This window comes from Toxotes jaculatrix, chromosome 2 (assembly GCF_017976425.1).
Source record: "Toxotes jaculatrix isolate fToxJac2 chromosome 2, fToxJac2.pri, whole genome shotgun sequence".
Lineage (NCBI taxonomy): Eukaryota > Metazoa > Chordata > Actinopteri > Toxotidae > Toxotes > Toxotes jaculatrix.
In genome coordinates, this window is record NC_054395.1 from 11,718,179 (window position 1) to 11,744,848 (window position 26,670).

The 26,670-nt window shown below is 43.2% G+C and overlaps 1 protein-coding gene across 2 annotated transcripts in view; it reads left to right on the forward strand.

The window, feature by feature from the left end:
• Positions 1-1,196: 1,196 nt before the first annotated feature.
• Positions 1,197-26,670, forward strand: part of impdh2 (IMP (inosine 5'-monophosphate) dehydrogenase 2) — a 110,592-nt gene continuing 85,118 nt past the window's right edge. For both annotated transcript variants that reach the window (XM_041047095.1, XM_041047104.1), the window contains exons 1-2: positions 1,197-1,662; positions 4,047-4,095. In XM_041047095.1, coding sequence (XP_040903029.1) covers positions 1,565-1,662; positions 4,047-4,095 — 147 coding nt within the window. In that variant the 5' untranslated portion in view covers positions 1,197-1,564. The remainder of the gene's footprint in view (positions 1,663-4,046; positions 4,096-26,670) is intronic.

The window sequence follows — 26,670 nt, forward strand, 5'->3', positions numbered from 1 at the left end:
AACTGTTTATTCCTAAACCCAAACGTCATATTTATGTATATGGGGCAGTGCACATTAATCAACACTGAGGTTTACAATCAATGTAAATGTGCCAGGGTTCTGCAGCAAATTTTCACCCATAGTCGCAACACAAACAAAAATGAAAAATGATAAAGACCACGTCTGTGAATGTTCTCATTCATCCAGGTCATAGTTCTCTCTTTGAAATTGAAAGTCAATTACGAACTGATGAAGCCCCTTGGATAAGAGGCGAAACGTCTTCCCAGACAAACATATGTCCAGTTGCCTTCGATTCAATTTCAAAGAGTGATAAAGACCACGTAATAAAATTTCAATAAAAATAAGAGACATAGGAAATTGGAGGAAATGTAGCAACACATTGTCCTAACAATCTTAAAGTAACAATATAATCAAGTATAAAACTCTACAAACAAATCTGTAAAAAAAAAAAAATCTTTAAACAGTACAGCTCTAAAGTTGATTTTAACTATATTTTAAGACTCAGGGCAAAGATTTGTTATTGAGCCCCTCTTTACCCCCACTGTACACGGCAGTTTCATCACTTCATTATATTTTCTGACATTTTATTCACTGTCAAACTGTTCTTTAGAAAATAATAAATATATATATAATATATAATATATATAATAATAATTGTGAGATGATGGAAATAATAGCTGTTTGCAGGTTCCATGCAGGGCCATGAGATGGAGGACTTCACTTCAGAGGTGCAAATTTGCAATTACTCTAACATGACATGAAGTAAACATGGGGCTTTTGGAGCCCCTGGATATCTGGGGCCCCTGGGCAGTTGCCCGCATTGCCTGGTTGGTAATCCAGCCTTACCATAGGTATTTTTACAGGGAGAGCATTCCAGAGAGTTGCAGCTCTCAAGACACATGAATTAATTCATCAAAGATATGAGTTCATACACCAACTTAACTACGATGAGGGCTGATGATGGAAAGCATGGAGGGATCTTGAGTTCTGTATTCTCCTCGGCAACATACATATTATTATGAATACAATGGCGAATAATAATAATAATAATAATAAGAAGAAGAAGAAGAAGAAGAAGAAGAATAGAAGTAATAATAACAATAGTGTGCATGCGAAGCAATGCACCACTAATTATTACAAATGATAAAATGAGGGGGCGGGTCAGCCGGATATTACGTCAGTGTCGGAAACGCTGTCAGACGGGAATAACGCACGTGTTGCAGAGAGCTGCAGAGAGAATATGAGCGCATTGAGCTCGTGCTGACAGAGAACAAATAAACGTCCATACCAACACTTTCTGGTCAGTTTGTAGCCGGTAACACTCTCACACGGCTCGTATCATCTCTGCAGCTAGGAGAGGGCACGGAGCAGGACGACTGCCGGACGGTGAAGTGGCCGAGAGGGAGAGCAACAGACGGCGGAGGAAGAAAGTTCTCGGTGTCTGTTCCCGGGCCTGAGTGTGTACTGTGTGTTTTTGTATTCACTCGTTACCTTCGCAGCTCGTTAAGTGGGTTTATAGTTAGCTAAACCTGAACGGAGGACTCGTGTGGGTTGTTTGGACGTCATGGCGGACTACCTGATCAGCGGGCAGACCGGTTACGTCCCCGACGACGGGCTGACGGGACAGCAGCTATTCAACGGCGGAGACGGGCTCACATACAAGTAAAGACACAACCAGTCCCACTCCTCTGCCCCGGGCTAGCCGGCTCTAACACGGCACAACACTTGACGAACGTCTAGTTGTGTGATTTAGCTTAGCGTGCTAACAGTAATAACCTGGTTTTAGGGCAACACTCCTTCGGTTAGAGTATGACATTGTATATAACATTAGGTTATGTCAGTCTAAGTTATCCAACCGACTTGCTGACCAAATAGGAAACATCATTGATGTAATGTTAACACAAAGCATGTCAAACACATGCCACAACTGGGTGAATGAGTGGTGGCATGCTTGCTTTAACTCGTAACCAAAGTGGCGCTCGGGCCTGGGTCCGTCTTTTGCGGCCGCCTGACAGTTTAATTACTGATTAATCGATCCATTACTTGTTCACAGAAACATGGAGCCACAACTCATGTAAAAAGGGGACAGTCCCTTGTATGCGTCAAGAACCAAATACGATGGATCCTACATCTCCCACAATGCAAATCGCACAACCAGGGTTACCCTTTTCAAACTTCAAATACGGCTGTTTTCACTGGCTCACAAGTAATCCAAACTTCATTTTTGAAACTGGTGGAATTTCCCTTTAATCGTCCAAATCAATCTCTTATTTTACACTAGAACGTACCAGAGCTCAAAATGTCTTTTTTTTTTTTTTTTTTTTTTTTTTTAGAAACAAGCCCAAAGAATGAAATTTATAACAAGAAAGTGAAAAAAATCTTTCAACATTCCAGTTAATTAAAAAAAAAAAACAGAACTAAACTTAGAAAATAGAAGTTGCATGGTTAATCCACTGTCAGGGTTGAATTATGAGTACAGAGTTTGTGTAACTAGTGCTCTTGTGTTTGCATTACCAACTGGGTGATCACTGTTGTTGGCAGCAAAACAGACACACATTGTCTTTGAGCCTTCAGTGAAGTTTTATCACGTCTGTGAACTTTACCCCCAGACTAATTTTTTTTTGCCACCTTTTAAAATTACATTGTCTATCAAAACAAATTGCTGGTAATTGAAGGACCTGGTTTAAAAAGTGAAAACAGTGGAGTAATTTGGATTACAGCTTCTTGTAAGTGAGATGGGTGCACATTCCTTCTGCACACACACACAAATTTGGGTCCCTGCTTACTCAAGCCTGTGTTATGCTGAACTGTGTGGTCCGACTATATTTAGAGCATCGGCGTGGCAGTCCTCTATACAACAAAGCAAAAATATTAATGTGGCGTACTTAATAGTTGTTGGTACCACTGGAAAATTGAAGCCAAAAAAGTATTTAAATTACAATGACACGAAATAGAGGAAAGCAGGTCACTCTAACTGAATTTCTGGGTTTAGGATTGTTGGTTTAATCAAACAATTAATCTGAAGTTGGCACATTGGCCTCTGGGAGACTCTGATGGACATTTTTCATTATGTCAAGGAATTTTATTTAAGTGATTAATTGAAGAATAAAAAAAATGTAACAAGAATTATATCAAGGCAGTGACACACTGCAGCGTTTATCAGCTCTTCAACATTATGTATTAAATTTGCATAGTTATTCTAACCAACATTCAAAAAGTGTTCAGAGTTATTATGAAATGGAGAAAAGCAAGTTAATCCTTGCATTTGAAAAGCAAAAATGTGTAAAAATGATTTTTATCTGGTAATTCTTTAAAATAATCAATCAAATTTTAATTTCTCTGTTAATTAATCTACCATGTTATGTTTCAGTGCTGATTTACGAGTAAGGACGTACAGTAGAATTGAAGCAAATATGATTTTATTGATTGGTTCGAATCACAGTGTATTAAAGTATAGTAGTTAAATGACCATGACAGCCACTCATGTCACATGTTGGAACACGCCATTTTGTTGTGTCTCTTTCTGGTCTCACTGTCACACGGGCCTCACTGCAACTTGTGTGCCACATGAATTGTCATGCCTTACATTTAAGAAATTCTTTGCAGAAACATTTTACACATGCGCTTGTACTGTAACATGACACCATCTGAGGATTCCTGAGGAAAGAGGAAAGAAATTCATGTTATGTCCTGCTCTGAGTAGTTTAAGTCACATTTTGTTCCTCGAATACCTTTTTGGTTTTCTATTTCTGAACTGGAAAATATTTACTCAGACATGAGTTGCTCACTGTTTGCAGACACGTGAACCTCATAAACATATTTTGTTAAGTGCATGTTACTTTTTACATTTAAAACCAATATCTTAATTGTATAGTGAAGCATGATCAAACCCAAAGTTTTAGTATGAAGGTAGTGTGAGGTTGCAGATTGTGAAACCTAAATCTTTTCAGACTTTGGTTTGGATTGGCCGAGGCAGGTTCTAAGCTGCTGAGATGAACAGGTTTTGTTCTGACCTCTTTTTTTTTTCTTTCTTGTCTCTCCTTCAGCGACTTTCTGATTCTTCCAGGTTACATCGACTTCACAGCAGATCAAGTGGTGAGTCGTAACAAACGTTTATTTACCAACACACAAAATGTGATTAACACTGGTGCTGTAGCATTAAACTAATCTCAGTCTGGGATGATGTCCGGGGAGGGAGCACATGAGGCGAAAGCGAGGATTATCAGCCTCCCGTCACAAATATTCCCTGAATTAGGCTCGCAATACTTCATAAGCCCGGGCAGTAAATTATGGCTTCCCAGAATTTATAGTTGATCCTGATGTTTTCACTTCAAATCCACACTACTTAACTTTTGCTAAAAGCTGCCACTGTAACATTTATGGAATAATAGTAAATTGTAAAATATAAAGTAACAGTAGCACCAGAAGAGAAGAGTCACAATATAATAGTAAAAAGGTCATCATAAGCTACAAGTGATGCCTGAAGTGCAATTAATTAGCAGTGCTTTTTTAATGAATGCATTCAATTTTCAGTTTGTAATAAGGTGTCATTTGCATTACACAGTCTTATTATCATGTATGATACATTTCACTCTGAGTCCAGTTAATACTTCATCAATATAAACAGCATCTAACCTCACAATTTAAAACTCCCAGTATGTACGATCTTAAAATTAGTAGCATAAAGAAAACTCATTGTGGCAGATGGCAGTAACTGTTCCAAGTGTCACGGTTCCTTATTTCACTGCAGTTTTTACTACAAATAAAAACATGTTTTCAGAATTACTTTAAAGGTGCTGTAATCACATACAGGCTCTACACATGGGAACTGAAACACTTCATTAAAAACATGGCTGTTCACCTTTCTCTTTTTCATATATGCTTTACCAGTCATGAAAAAAAACAAGAAAGTTATGTGCATGTTATATGCAATTAACAAATAATGTATGTGACTGTGAGTTCTCTTTTCTTTTTGACTTACAAAATGATGTTAGTATGGGAGGGCAGATTTTCATGACAACTTCAGCAGCAGTCTAACAGTTTGGAGTGTGTAGTGGGTTCACACTAGAAGAGAGACTAAATTAAATATAACAAAAATCTTTGTTATATTTAATTGTATGCAGACTTAAAAAAAAACATCTTGCTGTTCATGTATCTCTTGTCTCAGCTAGAAATAAAAACTAGACAATTTCCCTTTGGGAAATCGCGAGAGTGGTGCATTGCACCGCTAGTATTCATACCAATGCATTCCTGTATAAGTCTATCTGAGTGTGTATCTACAACACAATTGTGTGTGTGTTTGTGTGCCTCTGTCCTGTGTGTGTCTGTGTTCCTCTATCAATATTGACTGTGGGTGCGTGTGTGTGTTTGTCTGTGTGTGCCTGAGTGGGTCTGAGTCAATACTGGGTTGTGCTGCGCACAACCCAGTATTGACTATTGTGTGTATGTGTGTGTGTGTCTGTGTGCCTCTGTCAATATTGACTGTGTGTGTGTCTATGTGTGTGTCTGTGTCAAAAGGTGTGTGTGTTTGTCTGTGTGTGCCTGAGTGGGTCTGAGTGGGTCTGAGTGGGTGCTTCGCACAACCCAGTATTGACTATTGTGTGTGTGTCTGTGTGCCTCTGTAAATATTGTGCGGTGCTACCGCACCGCACAATATTGACTGTGTGTGTGTGTGTGTGTCTGTGTCTTTGTCAAAAGTCTGAGTGGGTCTGAGTCAATACTGGGTTGTGCTGCGCACAACCCAGTATTGACTATTGTGTGTGTGTCTGTGTGCCTCTGTAAATATTGTGCGGTGCTCCCGCACCGCACAATATTGACTGTGGGTGTGTGTGTGTGTGTTTGTCTGTGTGTGCCTGAGTGGGTCTGAGTCAATAGTCAATTGACTATTGTGTGTGTGGGTCTATGTGCCTCTGTAAATATTGTGTTTGTGTGTGTGTGTCTGTGTGCCTCTGTCAATATTGACTGTGGGTGTGTGTGTTTGTCTGTGTGTGCCTGAGTGGGTCTGAGTCAATACTGGGTTGTGCTTCGCACAACCCAGTATTGACTATTGTGTGTGTGTGTCTGTGTGCCTCTGTAAATATTGTGCGGTGCTAACGCACCGCACAATATTGACTGTGTGTATGTGTGTCTGTGTGACCCCTATAGTTCTGCTATAGTTTTAATTACAAAGACAGAGAGACAGAGTTGTTACAGGGAGAGAGAGAGCCACAGCTCTTGCAGTCACGGTTGCCATGGGGATGAGCTTTCCCGCCGCTGAGGCAGCTCACAGGTGCTCTGACGAGCTCATTTTCGGCCGAATCGGGCCTGCCGAACAACTGCTATCCATGGAAAAACAAAACATGGTATCACTAAACAAACGGCACCGTCAAAGAGACAAGACTTTAAGGAAGACCTGAATCTATTTTTTATGGTCCTACTGTCTAAAATGTGGATTTTACAGCAAGTTTCAAAAAAGGGGATTTTCTGCTTTTCTCCAAAAATCCTCTGCTCGATTAGCATTGGAGTCAATGGAGCAGTTGAGAGCTCCTCTTGTCGCTAAAAGGCACGCCAAAGAAAAACCGTAAATCCTACAGAAAAAATGAACACATTGTGAGAGAGAGGACAAGTGTGGCTACAACTTTGGAGAATTTCACTGCTGTAGAGTAAAATTTGTGGCCGTAGTCGTCGTGTAAAAAAAACATTTCAGAGAGTATTTTTAAAGCCTCTCCACTCTAACCTCCCACTCTAGCCTGGAACATTCCGCAATACACACTCATTGAAAACCCAGATTTTTTTCAAAATCACTCATGATCAGTTGGAGCTCACAGTTTAAAAACTACACAACTTATGAAAAAGTTGAATACACCCCGAATACACGAGACTTGTGTCTACATTTTACAGTTTGAATGGTGTTTCTAGGTGAAAATATGCCAGAGCAGTAGATGTTTGAAAAAGGGGGAGAATTCGATGATAATTTGCGACTTTTTTGACCGTTTCCCATTCATTCTCTATGGGAAATTTTTCGCAGTTTTTTGCGAATAACTTTGCGAAACGTGAATATTCTGGAGAACAAAATACAAGCACACCGAGTCCGATTGAGCCGCACGTTTTGATGTATCATTTGTCGATGTGCGCTCAACGGTGTGGGACGAGTTACGAACCGAAAATTGATACGGAAGAAGAAGTAAGAAGAAGACTAGACAATTTCCCTTTGGGAAATCGCGAGAGTGGTGCATTGCACTGCTAGTAATGTTGTGTGCTTCGCAAAACCCAGTATTGACTATTGTGTGTGTGTGTCTGTGTGTGTGTGTGTGTGTGTGTGTGTGTGTGTGTGTGTCTGTGTTTGTGTTTGTCTGTGTGTGCCTGAGTGGGTCTGTGTCAATACTGGGTTGTGCTTCGCACAACCCAGTATTGACTATTGTGTGTGTGTGTGTGTGTATGAGTCTGTGCGTGTGTCTGTGTTTGAGTGCCTCTGTCCTGTGTGCCTCTGTCAATATTGTGCGGTGCTGGCGCACCGCACAATATTGACTTTGTGTGTGTCAGTCTATCTATGTGTGTGTCTGTGTTTGTGTGTGTCTGTGTCTGTGTGTGCCTGAGTGGGTCTGTGTCAATACTGGGTTGTGCTTCGCACAACCCAGTATTGACTATTGTGTGTGTGTGTGAGTCTGTGTTTGTGTGCCTCTGTCAATATTGTGCGGTGCTGGCGCACCGCACAATATTGACTTTGTGTGTGTCAGTCTGTCTATGTGTGTGTCTGTGTTTGTGTGTGTCTGTGTGTGCCTGAGTGGGTCTGTGTCAATACTGGGTTGTGCTTCGCACAACCCAGTATTGACTATTTTGTGTGTGTGTCTGTGTGCCTCTGTAAATATTGTGCGGTGCTACCGCACCGCACAATATTGACTGTGTGTATGTGTGTGTGTGTCTTTGTCAAAAGGGGGCTGTGCTACGCACAGCCCCCTTTTGACCCCTATAGTTCTGCTATAGTTTTAATTACAAAGACAGAGAGACATAGAGTTGTTACAGGGAGAGAGAGAGCCACAGCTCTTGCAGTCACGGTTGCCATGGGGATGAGCTTTCCCGCCGCTGAGGCAGCTCACAGGTGCTCTGACGAGCTCATTTTCGGCCGAATCGGGCCTGCCGAACAACTGCTATCCATGGAAAAACAAAACATGGTATGGCTAAACAAACGGCACCGTCAAAGAGACAAGACTTTAAGGAAGACCTGAATCTATTTTTTATGGTCCTACTGTCTAAAATGGGGATTTTACAGCAAGTTTCAAAAAGGGGGATTTTCTGCTTTTCTCCAAAAATCCTCTGCTCAATTAACATTGGAGTCAATGGAGCAGTTGAGAGCTCCTCTTGTCACTAAAAGGCACGCCAAAGAAAAACCGTAAATCCTACAGAAAAAATGAACACATTGTGAGAGAGAGGACAAGTGTGGCTACAACTTTTGAGAATTTCACTGCTCTAGAGTAAAATTTGTGGCCGTAGTCGTCGTGTAAAGAAAAAATTTCTGAGAGTTTTTTTAAAGCCTCTCCACTCTAACCTCCCACTCTAGCCTGGAACATTCCGCAATACACACTCATTGAAAACCCTGAATTTTTCCAAAATCACTCATGATCAGTTAGAGCTCACAGTTTAAAAACTACACAACTTAGGAAAAAGTTGAATACACCCTGAATACACAAGACTTGTGTCTACATTTTACAGTTTGAATGGTGTTTCTAGGTGAAAGTATGCCAGAGCAGTAGATGTTTGAAAAAGGGGGAGAATTTGCGACTTTTTTGAAAATTTCCCATTCATTCTCTATGGGAAATTTTTCGCAGTTTTTTGCGAATAACTTTGCGAAACGTGAATATTCTGTAGAACAAAATACAAGCATAGCGAGTTAGATCGAGCCGCACGTTTTGATGTATCATTTGTTAGTATGCGCTCAACGGTGTGGGACGAGTTACGAACCGAAAATCGGGAAGGAAGTAGAAGAAGAAAAAGATGAACGGGGAGAACAGTAGTGTGCATTGCTTTGCATTGCACACTAGGTACCTCTATAGCTTTGCTATAGAGGTGCCTAGTGTGCATGCATAGCAATGCACCACTAACTAGACAATTTCCCTTTGGGAAATCGCGAGAGTGGTGCATTGCACTGCTAGTAATGTTGTGTGCTTCGCAAAACCCAGTATTGACACTATTGTGTGTGTGTGTGTCTGAATGTGTGTGTGCGTGTGTGTGTCTGTCTGTCTGTGTGTGTCTGTGTTTGTGTGTGTCTGTGTTTGTGTTTGTCTGTGTGTGCCTGAGTGGGTCTGTGTCAATACTGGGTTGTGCTTCGCACAACCCAGTATTGACTATTGTGTGTGTGTGTGTGTGTGTGTGTGTGTGTGTGTGTGTGTGTGTGTATGAGTCTGTGCGTGTGTCTGTGTTTGAGTGCCTCTGTCAATATTGTGCGGTGCTGGCGCACCGCACAATATTGGCTTTGTGTGTGTCAGTCTGTCTATGTGTGTGTCTGTGTTTGTGTGTGTGTGTGTGTGCCTGAGTGGGTCTGTGTCAATACTGGGTTGTGCTTCGCACAACCCAGTATTGACTATTGTGTGTTTGTGCGTGTCTGTGTTTGTGTGCCTCTGTCCTGTGTTCCTCTGTCAATACTGGGTTGTGCTGTGTGTGTGTGTGCTCTGACGAGGTCATTGAGTTTTAAAAAAGGGGGTTTCTGCTTTTCTCCAGAAATCCTGTGCTCGATTAACATTGGAGTCAATGGAGCAGTTGAGAGCTCCTCTTGTGGCTAAAAGGCACACCAAAGATAAACCGTAAATCCTACAGAAAAAGTGAACACATTGTGAGAAAGAGGACAAGTGTGGCTACAACCTTGGAGAATTTCACTGCTGTAGAGTAACATTTGTGGCCGTAGTTGTAGTGTAAAGAAAAAATTTCAGAGAATTTTTTTTAAAGCCTCTCCACTCTAACCTCTCACTCTAGCCTGGAACATTCCGCAATACACACTCATTGTAAACCCTGATTTTTTCCAAATTCACTGCTGACCAGTTGGGGCTCACAGTTCAAAAACTACACAACTTAGGAAAAAGTTGAATACACCCCGAATACACAAGGCTTGTGTCTACATTTTACAGTTTGAATGGTGTTTCTAGATGAAGGCATACCAGAGCAGTCGATGTTTGAAAAAGGGGGGAAATTGGGAATTTTTTGAGCTTGTCCCATTCATTCTCTATGGGAAAATTTCGGCCCGTTTCTTGCGAATAACTTTGCGAAACGTGAATATTCTGTAGAACAAAATACAAGCACACCGAGTCCGACCGAGCCGCACGTTTTGATATATCATTTGTTGGTATGCGCTCAACGGTGTGGGAGGAGTAGCGAACCGAAAATTGGGAAGGAAGAAAACTGAGCATTTGAAAGTAAACACTAGACAATTTCCCTTTGGGAAATCGCGAGAGTGGTGCATTGCACTGCTAGTAATGTTGTGTGCTTCGCAAAACCCAGTATTGACACTATTGTGTGTGTGTGTGTCTGAATGTGTGTGTGCGTGTGTGTGTCTGTCTGTCTGTGTGTGTCTGTGTTTGTGTGTGTCTGTGTTTGTGTTTGTCTGTGTGTGCCTGAGTGGGTCTGTGTCAATACTGGGTTGTGCTTCGCACAACCCAGTATTGACTATTGTGTGTGTGTGTGTGTGTGTGTGTGTGTGTGTGTGTGTGTGTGTGTATGAGTCTGTGCGTGTGTCTGTGTTTGAGTGCCTCTGTCAATATTGTGCGGTGCTGGCGCACCGCACAATATTGGCTTTGTGTGTGTCAGTCTGTCTATGTGTGTGTCTGTGTTTGTGTGTGTGTGTGTGTGCCTGAGTGGGTCTGTGTCAATACTGGGTTGTGCTTCGCACAACCCAGTATTGACTATTGTGTGTTTGTGCGTGTCTGTGTTTGTGTGCCTCTGTCCTGTGTTCCTCTGTCAATACTGGGTTGTGCTGTGTGTGTGTGTGCTCTGACGAGGTCATTGAGTTTTAAAAAAGGGGGTTTCTGCTTTTCTCCAGAAATCCTGTGCTCGATTAACATTGGAGTCAATGGAGCAGTTGAGAGCTCCTCTTGTGGCTAAAAGGCACACCAAAGATAAACCGTAAATCCTACAGAAAAAGTGAACACATTGTGAGAAAGAGGACAAGTGTGGCTACAACCTTGGAGAATTTCACTGCTGTAGAGTAACATTTGTGGCCGTAGTTGTAGTGTAAAGAAAAAATTTCAGAGAATTTTTTTTAAAGCCTCTCCACTCTAACCTCTCACTCTAGCCTGGAACATTCCGCAATACACACTCATTGTAAACCCTGATTTTTTCCAAATTCACTGCTGACCAGTTGGGGCTCACAGTTCAAAAACTACACAACTTAGGAAAAAGTTGAATACACCCCGAATACACAAGGCTTGTGTCTACATTTTACAGTTTGAATGGTGTTTCTAGATGAAGGCATACCAGAGCAGTCGATGTTTGAAAAAGGGGGGAAATTGGGAATTTTTTGAGCTTGTCCCATTCATTCTCTATGGGAAAATTTCGGCCCGTTTCTTGCGAATAACTTTGCGAAACGTGAATATTCTGTAGAACAAAATACAAGCACACCGAGTCCGACCGAGCCGCACGTTTTGATATATCATTTGTTGGTATGCGCTCAACGGTGTGGGAGGAGTAGCGAACCGAAAATTGGGAAGGAAGAAAACTGAGCATTTGAAAGTAAACACTAGACAATTTCCCTTTGGGAAATCGCGAGAGTGGTGCATTGCACTGCTAGTAATGTTGTGTGCTTCGCAAAACCCAGTATTGACACTATTGTGTGTGTGTGTCTGAATGTGTTTGTGTGCCTCTGTCAATATTGTGCGGTGCTTCTGCACTGCACAATATTGACTGTGTGTGTGTGTGTGTGTGTGTCTGTGTGTGTCTGTGTTTGTGTTTGTCTGTGTGTGCCTGAGTGGATCTGTGTCAATACTGGGTTGTGCTTCGCACAACCCAGTATTGACTATTGTGTGTGTGTGTGTGTGTGTATATGAGTCTGTGCGTGTGTCTGTGTTTGAGTGCCTCTGTCCTGTGTGCCTCTGTCAATATTGTGCGGTGCTGGCGCACCGCACAATATTGACTTTGTGTGTGTCAGTCTATCTATGTGTGTGTCTGTGTTTGTGTGTGTCTGTGTCTGTGTGTGCCTGAGTGGGTCTGTGTCAATACTGGGTTGTGCTTCGCACAACCCAGTATTGACTATTGTGTGTGTGTGTGAGTCTGTGTTTGTGTGCCTCTGTCAATATTGACTTTGTGTGTGTCAGTCTGTCTATGTGTGTGTGTCTGTGTCAAAAGGGGGCTGTGCTATGCACAGCCCCCTTTTGACCCCTATAGTTCTGCTATAGTTCTAATTACAAAGACAGAGAGACATAGAGTTGTTACAGGGAGAGAGAGAGCCACAGCTCTTGCAGTCACGGTTGCCATGGGGATGAGCTTTCCCGCCGCTGAGGCAGCTCACAGGTGCTCTGACGAGCTCATTTTCGGCCGAATCGGGCCTGCCGAACAACTGCTATCCATGGAAAAACAAAACATGGTATCGCTAAACAAACGGCACCGTCAAAGAGACAAGACTTTAAGGAAGACCTGAATCTATTTTTTATGGTCCTACTGTCTAAAATGTGGATTTTACAGCAAGTTTCAAAAAAGGGGATTTTCTGCTTTTCTCCAAAAATCCTCTGCTCGATTAACATTGGAGTCAATGGAGCAGTTGAGAGCTCCTCTTGTCGCTAAAAGGCACGCCAAAGAGAAACCGTAAATCCTACAGAAAAAGTAAACACATTGTGAGAGAGAGGACAAGTGTGGCTACAACTCTGGAGAATTTCACTGCTCTAGAGTAAAATTTGTGGCCGTAGTCGTCGTGTAAAGAAAAAATTTCAGAGAGTTTTTTTAAAGCCTCTCCACTCTAACCTCCCACTCTAGCCTGGAACATTCCGCAATACACAATCATTGAAAAGCCTGAATTTTTTCAAAATCACTCATGATCAGTTGGAGCTCACAGTTCAAAAACTACACAACTTTTGAAAAAGTTGAATACACCCCGAATACACGAGACTTGTGTCTACATTTTACAGTTTGAATGGTGTTTCTAGGTGAAAGTATGCCAGAGGAGATACTGTTTGAAAAAGGGGAGAATTTGCGACTTTTTTGAAAATTTCCCAGCCATTCTCTATGGGAAAATTTCGGCCGGTTTTTCGCGAATTTCTTCGCGAAACGTGAATATTCTGGAGAACAAAATACAAGCACACCGAGTCCGATCGAGCCGCACGTTTTGATGTATCATTTGTTGATGTGCGTTCAACGGTGTGGGACGAGTTACGAACCGAAAGTCGACACGGAAGAAGAAGAAGAAAAACGGGAAGAACAGTAGTGTGCATTGCTTTGCATTGCACACTAGGTACCTCTATAGCTTTGCTATAGAGGTGCCTAGTGTGCATGCATAGCAATGCACCACTAACTAGACAATTTCCCTTTGGGAAATCGCGAGAGTGGTGCATTGCACTGCTAGTAATGTTGTGTGCTTCGCAAAACCCAGTATTGACTATTGTGTGTGTGTGTCTGTGTGCCTCTGTGTGTGTGTGTGTGTGTGTGTGTGTCTGTGTTTGTGTTTGTCTGTGTGTGCCTGAGTGGGTCTGTGTCAATACTGGGTTGTGCTTCGCACAACCCAGTATTGACTATTGTGTGTGTGTGCGTGTCTGTGTGTGCCTGAGTGGGTCTGAGTCAATACTGGGTTGTGCTTCGCACAACCCAGTATTGACTATTGTGTGTGTGTCTGTGTGCCTCTGTAAATATTGTTGTGCGGTGCAGTAGCACCGCACAATATTGACTGTGTGTATGTGTGTGTGTGTCTGTGTCTTTGTCAAAAGTCTGAGTGGGTCTGAGTGGGTCTGAGTCAATACTGGGTTGTGCTGTGTGTGTGTGTGTGCTCTGACGAGGTCATTGAGTTTTAAAAAAGGGGGTTTCTGCTTTTCTCCAGAAATCCTGTGCTCGATTAACATTGGAGTCAATGGAGCAGTTGAGAGCTCCTCTTGTGGCTAAAAGGCACACCAAAGATAAACCGTAAATCCTACAGAAAAAGTGAACACATTGTGAGAAAGAGGACAAGTGTGGCTACAACCTTGGAGAATTTCACTGCTGTAGAGTAACATTTGTGGCCGTAGTTGTAGTGTAAAGAAAAAATTTCAGAGAATTTTTTTTAAAGCCTCTCCACTCTAACCTCTCACTCTAGCCTGGAACATTCCGCAATACACACTCATTGTAAACCCTGATTTTTTCCAAATTCACTGCCGACCAGTTGGGGCTCACAGTTCAAAAACTACACAACTTAGGAAAAAGTTGAATACACCCCGAATACACAAGGTTTGTGTCTACATTTTACAGTTTGAATGGTGTTTCTAGGTGAAGGCATACCAGAGCAGTCGATGTTTGAAAAAGGGGGGAAATTGGGACTTTTTTGAGCTTGTCCCATTCATTCTCTATGGGAAAATTTCGGCCCGTTTCTTGCGAATAACTTTGCGAAACGTGAATATTCTGGAGAACAAAATACAAGCACACCGAGTCCGACCGAGCCACACGTTTTGATATATCATTTGTTGGTATGCGCTCAACGGTGTGGGAGGAGTAGCGAACCGAAAATTGGGAAGGAAGAAAACTGAGCATTTGAAAGTAAACACTAGACAATTTCCCTTTGGGAAATCGCGAGAGTGGTGCATTGCACTGCTAGTAATGTTGTGTGCTTCGCAAAACCCAGTATTGACACTATTGTGTGTGTGTGTGTGTGTCTGAATGTGTTTGTGTGCCTCTGTCAATATTGTGCGGTGCTTCTGCACTACACAATATTGACTGTGTGTGTGTGTGTGTGTGTCAGTCTGTCTGTGTGTGTCTGTGTTTGTCTGTGTGTGCCTGAGTGGATCTGTGTCAATACTGGGTTGTGCCTCGCACAACCCAGTATTGACTATTGTGTGTGTGTGTGTGTGTGTGTGTATGAGTCTGTGCGTGTGTCTGTGTTTGAGTGCCTCTGTCCTGTGTGCCTCTGTCAATATTGTGCGGTGCTAGCGCACCGCACAATATTGACTTTGTGTGTGTCAGTCTATCTATGTGTGTGTCTCTGTTTGTGTGTGTCTGTGTCTGTGTGTGCCTGAGTGGGTCTGTGTCAATACTGGGTTGTGCTTCGCACAACCCAGTATTGACTATTGTGTGTGTGTGTGAGTCTGTGTTTGTGTGCTTCTGTCAATATTGTCAATATTGACTGTGTGTATGTGTGTGTGTGTCTGTGTCTTTGTCAAAAGGGGGGAAATTGGGACTTTTTTGAGCTTGTCCCATTCATTCTCTATGGGAAAATTTCGGCCCGTTTCTTGCGAATAACTTTGCGAAACGTGAATATTCTGGAGAACAAAATACAAGCACACCGAGTCCGACCGAGCCGCACGTTTTGATATATCATTTGTTGGTATGCGCTCAACGGTGTGGGAGGAGTAGCGAACCGAAAATTGGGAAGGAAGAAAACTGAGCATTTGAAAGTAAACACTAGACAATTTCCCTTTGGGAAATCGCGAGAGTGGTGCATTGCACTGCTAGTAATGTTGTGTGCTTCGCAAAACCCAGTATTGACACTATTGTGTGTGTGTGTGTCTGAATGTGTTTGTGTTTGTCTGTGTGTGCCTGAGTGGATCTGTGTCAATACTGGGTTGTGCTTCGCACAACCCAGTATTGACTATTGTGTGTGTGTGTGTGTGTATGAGTCTGTGCGTGTGTCTGTGTTTGAGTGCCTCTGTCCTGTGTGCCTCTGTCAATATTGTGCGGTGCTGGCGCACCGCACAATATTGACTTTGTGTGTGTCAGTCTGTCTATGTGTGTGTCTGTGTTTGTTTGTGTCTGTGTGTGCCTGAGTGGGTCTGTGTCAATACTGGGTTGTGCTTCGCACAACCCAGTATTGACTATTGTGTGTGTGTGTGTGTGTGTATGAGTCTGTGCGTGTGTCTGTGTTTGAGTGCCTCTGTCAATATTGTGCGGTGCTGCCGCACCGCACAATATTGACTGTGGGTGTGTGTGTGTGTGTGTTTGTCTGTGTGTGCCTGAGTGGGTCTGTGTCAATACTGGGTTGTGCTTCGCACAACCCAGTATTGACTATTGTGTGTGTGTCTGTGTGCCTCTGTAAATATTGACTGTGTGTATGTGTGTGTGTGTCTGTGTCTGTGTCAAAAGGGGCCTGTGCTACGCACAGCCCCCTTTTGACCCCTATAGTTCTGCTATAGTTCTAATTACAAAGACAGAGAGACATAGAGTTATTACAGGGAGAGAGAGAGCCACAGCTCTTGCAGTCACGGTTGCCATGGGGATGAGCTTTCCCGCCGCTGAGGCAGCTCACAGGTGCTCTGACGAGCTCATTTTCGGCCGAATCGGGCCTGCCGAACAACTGCTATCCATGGGAAAACAAAACATGGTATCGCTAAACAAACGGCACCGTCAGAGAGACAAGACTTTAAGGAAGACCTGAATCTATTTTTTATGGTCCTACTGTCTAAAATGTGGGTTTTACAGCAAGTTTCAAAAAAGGGGATTTTCTGCTTTTCTCCAAAAATCCTCTGCTCGATTAACATTGGAGTCAATGGAGCAGTTGAGACCTCCTCTTGTCGCTAAAAGGCACGCCAAAGAGAAACCGTAAATCCTACAGAAAAAGTAAACATATTTTGAGAGAGAGGACAAGTGTGGCTATAACTTTGGAGAATTTCACTGCTCTAGAGTAAAATTTGTGGCCGTAGTCGTCGTGTAAAGAAAAAATTTCAGAGAGTTTTTTTAAAGCCTCTCCACTCTAACCTCCCACTCTAGCCTGGAACATTCCGCAATACACAATCATTGAAAAGCCTGAATTTTTTCAAAATCACTCATGATCAGTTGGAGCTCACAGTTCAAAAACTACACAACTTTTGAAAAAGTTGAATACACCCCGAATACACGAGACTTGTGTCTACATTTTACAGTTTGAATGGTGTTTCTAGGTGAAAGTATGCCAGAGGAGATACTGTTTGAAAAAGGGGAGAATTTGCGACTTTTTTGAAAATTTCCCAGCCATTCTCTATGGGAAAATTTCGGCCGGTTTTTCGCAAATTTCTTCGCGAAACGTGAATATTCTGGAGAACAAAATACAAGCACACCGAGTCCGATCGAGCCGCACGTTTTGATGTATCATTTGTTAGTGTGCGCTCAACGGTGTGAGACGAGTTACGAACCGAAAGTCGGGGCGGAAGAAGAAGAAGAAAAATCCACAGAATAACAGTAGTGTGCATTGCTTTGCATTGCACACTAGGTACCTCTATAGCTTTGCTATAGAGGTGCCTAGTGTGCATGCATAGCAATGCACCACTAACTAGACAATTTCCCTTTGGGAAATCGCGAGAGTGGTGCATTGCACTGCTAGTAATGTTGTGTGCTTCGCAAAACCCAGTATTGACACTATTGTGTGTGTGTGTGTCTGAATGTGTGTGTGCGTGTGTGTGTCTGTCTGTCTGTGTGTGTCTGTGTTTGTGTGTGTCTGTGTTTGTGTTTGTCTGTGTGTGCCTGAGTGGGTCTGTGTCAATACTGGGTTGTGCTTTGCACAACCCAGTATTGACTATTGTGTGTGTGTGTGTGTGTGTGTGTGTGTGTGTGTGTGTATGAGTCTGTGCGTGTGTCTGTGTTTGAGTGCCTCTGTCAATATTGTGCGGTGCTGGCGCACCGCACAATATTGGCTTTGTGTGTGTCAGTCTGTCTATGTGTGTGTCTGTGTTTGTGTGTGTGTGTGTGTGCCTGAGTGGGTCTGTGTCAATACTGGGTTGTGCTTCGCACAACCCAGTATTGACTATTGTGTGTTTGTGCGTGTCTGTGTTTGTGTGCCTCTGTCCTGTGTTCCTCTGTCAATACTGGGTTGTGCTGTGTGTGTGTGTGCTCTGACGAGGTCATTGAGTTTTAAAAAAGGGGGTTTCTGCTTTTCTCCAGAAATCCTGTGCTCGATTAACATTGGAGTCAATGGAGCAGTTGAGAGCTCCTCTTGTGGCTAAAAGGCACACCAAAGATAAACCGTAAATCCTACAGAAAAAGTGAACACATTGTGAGAAAGAGGACAAGTGTGGCTACAACCTTGGAGAATTTCACTGCTGTAGAGTAACATTTGTGGCCGTAGTTGTAGTGTAAAGAAAAAATTTCAGAGAATTTTTTTTAAAGCCTCTCCACTCTAACCTCTCACTCTAGCCTGGAACATTCCGCAATACACACTCATTGTAAACCCTGATTTTTTCCAAATTCACTGCTGACCAGTTGGGGCTCACAGTTCAAAAACTACACAACTTAGGAAAAAGTTGAATACACCCCGAATACACAAGGCTTGTGTCTACATTTTACAGTTTGAATGGTGTTTCTAGATGAAGGCATACCAGAGCAGTCGATGTTTGAAAAAGGGGGGAAATTGGGAATTTTTTGAGCTTGTCCCATTCATTCTCTATGGGAAAATTTCGGCCCGTTTCTTGCGAATAACTTTGCGAAACGTGAATATTCTGTAGAACAAAATACAAGCACACCGAGTCCGACCGAGCCGCACGTTTTGATATATCATTTGTTGGTATGCGCTCAACGGTGTGGGAGGAGTAGCGAACCGAAAATTGGGAAGGAAGAAAACTGAGCATTTGAAAGTAAACACTAGACAATTTCCCTTTGGGAAATCGCGAGAGTGGTGCATTGCACTGCTAGTAATGTTGTGTGCTTCGCAAAACCCAGTATTGACACTATTGTGTGTGTGTGTGTCTGAATGTGTTTGTGTTTGTCTGTGTGTGCCTGAGTGGATCTGTGTCAATACTGGGTTGTGCGAAGCACAACCCAGTATTGACTGACAGTATTGACTATTGTGTGTGTGTGTGTGTGTGTTTGTGTGTGTGTATGAGTCTGTGCGTGTGTCTGTGTTTGAGTGCCTCTGTCCTGTGTGCCTCTGTCAATATTGTGCGGTGCTGGCGCACCGCACAATATTGGCTTTGTGTGTGTCAGTCTGTCTATGTGTGTGTCTGTGTGTGCCTGAGTGGGTCTGTGTCAATACTGGGTTGTGCTTCGCACAACCCAGTATTGACTATTGTGTGTGTGTGTGTGTGTGTATGAGTCTGTGTGTGAGTCTGTGTGTGTGTGTCTGTGTGCCTCTGCTACCGCACCGCACAATATTGACTGTGTGTGTATGTGTGTGTGTCAGTCTGTCTGTGTGGGCCTGAGTGGGTCTGTGTCAATACTGGGTTGTGCGAAGCACAACCCAGTATTGACTATTGTGTGAGTGTGTGTGTGTGTGTGTTTGTGTGCCTCTGTCAATATTGTGCGGAGCTTGCGCACCGCACAATATTGACTTTGTGTGTGTCAGTCTGTCTATGTGTGTGTGTCTGTGTCAAAAGGGGGCTGTGCTACGCACAGGCCCCTTTTGACCCCTATAGTTCTGCTATAGTTTTAATTACAAAGACAGAGAGAGATAGAGTTGTTACAGGGAGAGAGAGAGCCACAGCTCTTGCAGTCACGGTTGCCATGGGGATGAACTTTCCCGCCACTGAGGCAGCTCACAGTTCAAAAACTACACAACTTAGGAAAAAGTTGAATACACCCCGAATACACAAGGCTTGTGTCTACATTTTACAGTTTGAATGGTGTTTCTAGATGAAGGCATACCAGAGCAGTCGATGTTTGAAAAAGGGGGGAAATTGGGACTTTTTTGAGCTTGTCCCATTAATTCTCTATGGGAAAATTTCCGCCCGTTTCTTGCGAATAACTTTGCGAAACGTGAATATTCTGTAGAACAAAATACAAGCACACCGAGTCCGACCGAGCCACACGTTTTGATATATCATTTGTTGGTATGCGCTCAACGGTGTGGGAGGAGTAGCGAACCGAAAATTGGGAAGGAAGAAAACTGAGCATTTGAAAGTAAACACTAGACAATTTCCCTTTGGGAAATCGCGAGAGTGGTGCATTGCACTGCTAGTAATGTTGTGTGCTTCGCAAAACCCAGTATTGACACTATTGTGTGTGTGTGTGTCTGAATGTGTTTGTGTTTGTCTGTGTGTGCCTGAGTGGATCTGTGTCAATACTGGGTTGTGCTTCGCACAACCCAGTATTGACTATTGTGTGTGTGTGTGTGTGTATGAGTCTGTGCGTGTGTCTGTGTTTGAGTGCCTCTGTCCTGTGTGCCTCTGTCAATATTGTGCGGTGCTGGCGCACCGCACAATATTGACTTTGTGTGTGTCAGTCTGTCTATGTGTGTGTCTGTGTTTGTTTGTGTCTGTGTGTGCCTGAGTGGGTCTGTGTCAATACTGGGTTGTGCTTCGCACAACCCAGTATTGACTATTGTGTGTGTGTGTGTGTGTGTATGAGTCTGTGCGTGTGTCTGTGTTTGAGTGCCTCTGTCAATATTGTGCGGTGCTGCCGCACCGCACAATATTGACTGTGGGTGTGTGTGTGTGTGTGTTTGTCTGTGTGTGCCTGAGTGGGTCTGTGTCAATACTGGGTTGTGCTTCGCACAACCCAGTATTGACTATTGTGTGTGTGTCTGTGTGCCTCTGTAAATATTGACTGTGTGTATGTGTGTGTGTGTCTGTGTCTGTGTCAAAAGGGGCCTGTGCTACGCACAGCCCCCTTTTGACCCCTATAGTTCTGCTATAGTTCTAATTACAAAGACAGAGAGACATAGAGTTATTACAGGGAGAGAGAGAGCCACAGCTCTTGCAGTCACGGTTGCCATGGGGATGAGCTTTCCCGCCGCTGAGGCAGCTCACAGGTGCTCTGACGAGCTCATTTTCGGCCGAATCGGGCCTGCCGAACAACTGCTATCCATGGGAAAACAAAACATGGTATCGCTAAACAAACGGCACCGTCAGAGAGACAAGACTTTAAGGAAGACCTGAATCTATTTTTTATGGTCCTACTGTCTAAAATGTGGGTTTTACAGCAAGTTTCAAAAAAGGGGATTTTCTGCTTTTCTCCAAAAATCCTCTGCTCGATTAACATTGGAGTCAATGGAGCAGTTGAGACCTCCTCTTGTCGCTAAAAGGCACGCCAAAGAGAAACCGTAAATCCTACAGAAAAAGTAAACATATTTTGAGAGAGAGGACAAGTGTGGCTATAACTTTGGAGAATTTCACTGCTCTAGAGTAAAATTTGTGGCCGTAGTCGTCGTGTAAAGAAAAAATTTCAGAGAGTTTTTTTAAAGCCTCTCCACTCTAACCTCCCACTCTAGCCTGGAACATTCCGCAATACACAATCATTGAAAAGCCTGAATTTTTTCAAAATCACTCATGATCAGTTGGAGCTCACAGTTCAAAAACTACACAACTTTTGAAAAAGTTGAATACACCCCGAATACACGAGACTTGTGTCTACATTTTACAGTTTGAATGGTGTTTCTAGGTGAAAGTATGCCAGAGGAGATACTGTTTGAAAAAGGGGAGAATTTGCGACTTTTTTGAAAATTTCCCAGCCATTCTCTATGGGAAAATTTCGGCCGGTTTTTCGCAAATTTCTTCGCGAAACGTGAATATTCTGGAGAACAAAATACAAGCACACCGAGTCCGATCGAGCCGCACGTTTTGATGTATCATTTGTTAGTGTGCGCTCAACGGTGTGAGACGAGTTACGAACCGAAAGTCGGGGCGGAAGAAGAAGAAGAAAAATCCACAGAATAACAGTAGTGTGCATTGCTTTGCATTGCACACTAGGTACCTCTATAGCTTTGCTATAGAGGTGCCTAGTGTGCATGCATAGCAATGCACCACTAACTAGACAATTTCCCTTTGGGAAATCGCGAGAGTGGTGCATTGCACTGCTAGTAATGTTGTGTGCTTCGCAAAACCCAGTATTGACACTATTGTGTGTGTGTGTGTGTCTGAATGTGTGTGTGCGTGTGTGTGTGTCTGTCTGTCTGTGTGTGTCTGTGTTTGTGTTTGTCTGTGTGTGCCTGAGTGGGTCTGTGTCAATACTGGGTTGTGCTTCGCACAACCCAGTATTGACTATTGTGTGTGTGTGTGTGTGTGTATGAGTCTGTGCGTATGTCTGTGTTTGAGTGCCTCTGTCAATATTGTGCGGTGCTGGCGCACCGCACAATATTGGCTTTGTATGTGTCAGTCTGTCTATGTGTGTGTCTGTGTTTGTGTGTGTCTGTGTGTGCCTGAGTGGGTCTGTGTCAATACTGGGTTGTGCTTCGCACAACCCAGTATTGACTATTGTGTGTGTGTGTGTGTGTTTGTGTTTGTGTTTGTGTGCCTCTGTCAATATTGTGCGGTGCTGGCGCACCGCACAATATTGACTTTGTGTGTGTCAGTCTGTCTATATCTGTGTCTGTGTCAAAAGGGGGCTGTGCTACGCACAGCCCCCTTTTGACCCCTATAGTTCTGCTATAGTTTTAATTACAAAGACAGAGAGACATAGAGTTGTTACAGGGAGAGAGAGAGCCACAGCTCTTGCAGTCACGGTTGCCATGGGGATGAGCTTTCCCGCCGCTGAGGCAGCTCACAGGTGCTCTGACGAGCTCATTTTCGGCCGAATCGGGCCTGCCGAACAACTGCTATCCATGGAAAAACAAAACATGGTATGGCTAAACAAACGGCACCGTCAAAGAGAGAAGACTTTAAGGAAGACCTGAATCTATTTTTTATGGTCCTACTGTCTAAAATGGGGATTTTACAGCAAGTTTCAAAAAGGGGGATTTTCTGCTTTTCTCCAAAAATCCTCTGCTCAATTAACATTGGAGTCAATGGAGCAGTTGAGAGCTCCTCTTGTCACTAAAAGGCACGCCAAAGAAAAACCGTAAATCCTACAGAAAAAATGAACACATTGTGAGAGAGAGGACAAGTGTGGCTACAACTTTTGAGAATTTCACTGCTCTAGAGTAAAATTTGTGGCCGTAGTCGTCGTGTAAAGAAAAAATTTCTGAGAGTTTTTTTAAAGCCTCTCCACTCTAACCTCCCACTCTAGCCTGGAACATTCCGCAATACACACTCATTGAAAACCCTGAATTTTTCCAAAATCACTCATGATCAGTTGGAGCTCACAGTTTAAAAACTACACAACTTAGGAAAAAGTTGAATACACCCTGAATACACGAGACTTGTGTCTACATTTTACAGTTTGAATGGTGTTTCTAGGTGAAAGTATGCCAGAGCAGTAGATGTTTGAAAAAGGGGGAGAATTTGCGACTTTTTTGAAAATTTCCCATTCATTCTCTATGGGAAATTTTTCGCAGTTTTTTGCGAATAACTTTGCGAAACGTGAATATTCTGTAGAACAAAATACAAGCATAGCGAGTTAGATCGAGCCGCACGTTTTGATGTATCATTTGTTAGTATGCGCTCAACGGTGTGGGACGAGTTACGAACCGAAAATCGGGAAGGAAGTAGAAGAAGAAAAAGATGAACGGGGAGAACAGTAGTGTGCATTGCTTTGCATTGCACACTAGGTACCTCTATAGCTTTGCTATAGAGGTGCCTAGTGTGCATGCATAGCAATGCACCACTAACTAGACAATTTCCCTTTGGGAAATCGCGAGAGTGGTGCATTGCACTGCTAGTAATGTTGTGTGCTTCGCAAAACCCAGTATTGACACTATTGTGTGTGTGTGTGTCTGAATGTGTGTGTGCGTGTGTGTGTCTGTCTGTCTGTGTGTGTCTGTGTTTGTGTGTGTCTGTGTTTGTGTTTGTCTGTGTGTGCCTGAGTGGGTCTGTGTCAATACTGGGTTGTGCTTCGCACAACCCAGTATTGACTATTGTGTGTGTGTGTGTGTGTGTGTGTGTGTGTGTGTGTGTGTGTGTGTATGAGTCTGTGCGTGTGTCTGTGTTTGAGTGCCTCTGTCAATATTGTGCGGTGCTGGCGCACCGCACAATATTGGCTTTGTGTGTGTCAGTCTGTCTATGTGTGTGTCTGTGTTTGTGTGTGTGTGTGTGTGCCTGAGTGGGTCTGTGTCAATACTGGGTTGTGCTTCGCACAACCCAGTATTGACTATTGTGTGTTTGTGCGTGTCTGTGTTTGTGTGCCTCTGTCCTGTGTTCCTCTGTCAATACTGGGTTGTGCTGTGTGTGTGTGTGCTCTGACGAGGTCATTGAGTTTTAAAAAAGGGGGTTTCTGCTTTTCTCCAGAAATCCTGTGCTCGATTAACATTGGAGTCAATGGAGCAGTTGAGAGCTCCTCTTGTGGCTAAAAGGCACACCAAAGATAAACCGTAAATCCTACAGAAAAAGTGAACACATTGTGAGAAAGAGGACAAGTGTGGCTACAACCTTGGAGAATTTCACTGCTGTAGAGTAACATTTGTGGCCGTAGTTGTAGTGTAAAGAAAAAATTTCAGAGAATTTTTTTTAAAGCCTCTCCACTCTAACCTCTCACTCTAGCCTGGAACATTCCGCAATACACACTCATTGTAAACCCTGATTTTTTCCAAATTCACTGCTGACCAGTTGGGGCTCACAGTTCAAAAACTACACAACTTAGGAAAAAGTTGAATACACCCCGAATACACAAGGCTTGTGTCTACATTTTACAGTTTGAATGGTGTTTCTAGATGAAGGCATACCAGAGCAGTCGATGTTTGAAAAAGGGGGGAAATTGGGAATTTTTTGAGCTTGTCCCATTCATTCTCTATGGGAAAATTTCGGCCCGTTTCTTGCGAATAACTTTGCGAAACGTGAATATTCTGTAGAACAAAATACAAGCACACCGAGTCCGACCGAGCCGCACGTTTTGATATATCATTTGTTGGTATGCGCTCAACGGTGTGGGAGGAGTAGCGAACCGAAAATTGGGAAGGAAGAAAACTGAGCATTTGAAAGTAAACACTAGACAATTTCCCTTTGGGAAATCGCGAGAGTGGTGCATTGCACTGCTAGTAATGTTGTGTGCTTCGCAAAACCCAGTATTGACACTATTGTGTGTGTGTGTGTCTGAATGTGTTTGTGTTTGTCTGTGTGTGCCTGAGTGGATCTGTGTCAATACTGGGTTGTGCTTCGCACAACCCAGTATTGACTATTGTGTGTGTGTGTGTGTGTATGAGTCTGTGCGTGTGTCTGTGTTTGAGTGCCTCTGTCCTGTGTGCCTCTGTCAATATTGTGCGGTGCTGGCGCACCGCACAATATTGACTTTGTGTGTGTCAGTCTGTCTATGTGTGTGTCTGTGTTTGTTTGTGTCTGTGTGTGCCTGAGTGGGTCTGTGTCAATACTGGGTTGTGCTTCGCACAACCCAGTATTGACTATTGTGTGTGTGTGTGTGTGTGTATGAGTCTGTGCGTGTGTCTGTGTTTGAGTGCCTCTGTCAATATTGTGCGGTGCTGCCGCACCGCACAATATTGACTGTGGGTGTGTGTGTGTGTGTGTTTGTCTGTGTGTGCCTGAGTGGGTCTGTGTCAATACTGGGTTGTGCTTCGCACAACCCAGTATTGACTATTGTGTGTGTGTCTGTGTGCCTCTGTAAATATTGACTGTGTGTATGTGTGTGTGTGTCTGTGTCTGTGTCAAAAGGGGCCTGTGCTACGCACAGCCCCCTTTTGACCCCTATAGTTCTGCTATAGTTCTAATTACAAAGACAGAGAGACATAGAGTTATTACAGGGAGAGAGAGAGCCACAGCTCTTGCAGTCACGGTTGCCATGGGGATGAGCTTTCCCGCCGCTGAGGCAGCTCACAGGTGCTCTGACGAGCTCATTTTCGGCCGAATCGGGCCTGCCGAACAACTGCTATCCATGGGAAAACAAAACATGGTATCGCTAAACAAACGGCACCGTCAGAGAGACAAGACTTTAAGGAAGACCTGAATCTATTTTTTATGGTCCTACTGTCTAAAATGTGGGTTTTACAGCAAGTTTCAAAAAAGGGGATTTTCTGCTTTTCTCCAAAAATCCTCTGCTCGATTAACATTGGAGTCAATGGAGCAGTTGAGACCTCCTCTTGTCGCTAAAAGGCACGCCAAAGAGAAACCGTAAATCCTACAGAAAAAGTAAACATATTTTGAGAGAGAGGACAAGTGTGGCTATAACTTTGGAGAATTTCACTGCTCTAGAGTAAAATTTGTGGCCGTAGTCGTCGTGTAAAGAAAAAATTTCAGAGAGTTTTTTTAAAGCCTCTCCACTCTAACCTCCCACTCTAGCCTGGAACATTCCGCAATACACAATCATTGAAAAGCCTGAATTTTTTCAAAATCACTCATGATCAGTTGGAGCTCACAGTTCAAAAACTACACAACTTTTGAAAAAGTTGAATACACCCCGAATACACGAGACTTGTGTCTACATTTTACAGTTTGAATGGTGTTTCTAGGTGAAAGTATGCCAGAGGAGATACTGTTTGAAAAAGGGGAGAATTTGCGACTTTTTTGAAAATTTCCCAGCCATTCTCTATGGGAAAATTTCGGCCGGTTTTTCGCAAATTTCTTCGCGAAACGTGAATATTCTGGAGAACAAAATACAAGCACACCGAGTCCGATCGAGCCGCACGTTTTGATGTATCATTTGTTAGTGTGCGCTCAACGGTGTGAGACGAGTTACGAACCGAAAGTCGGGGCGGAAGAAGAAGAAGAAAAATCCACAGAATAACAGTAGTGTGCATTGCTTTGCATTGCACACTAGGTACCTCTATAGCTTTGCTATAGAGGTGCCTAGTGTGCATGCATAGCAATGCACCACTAACTA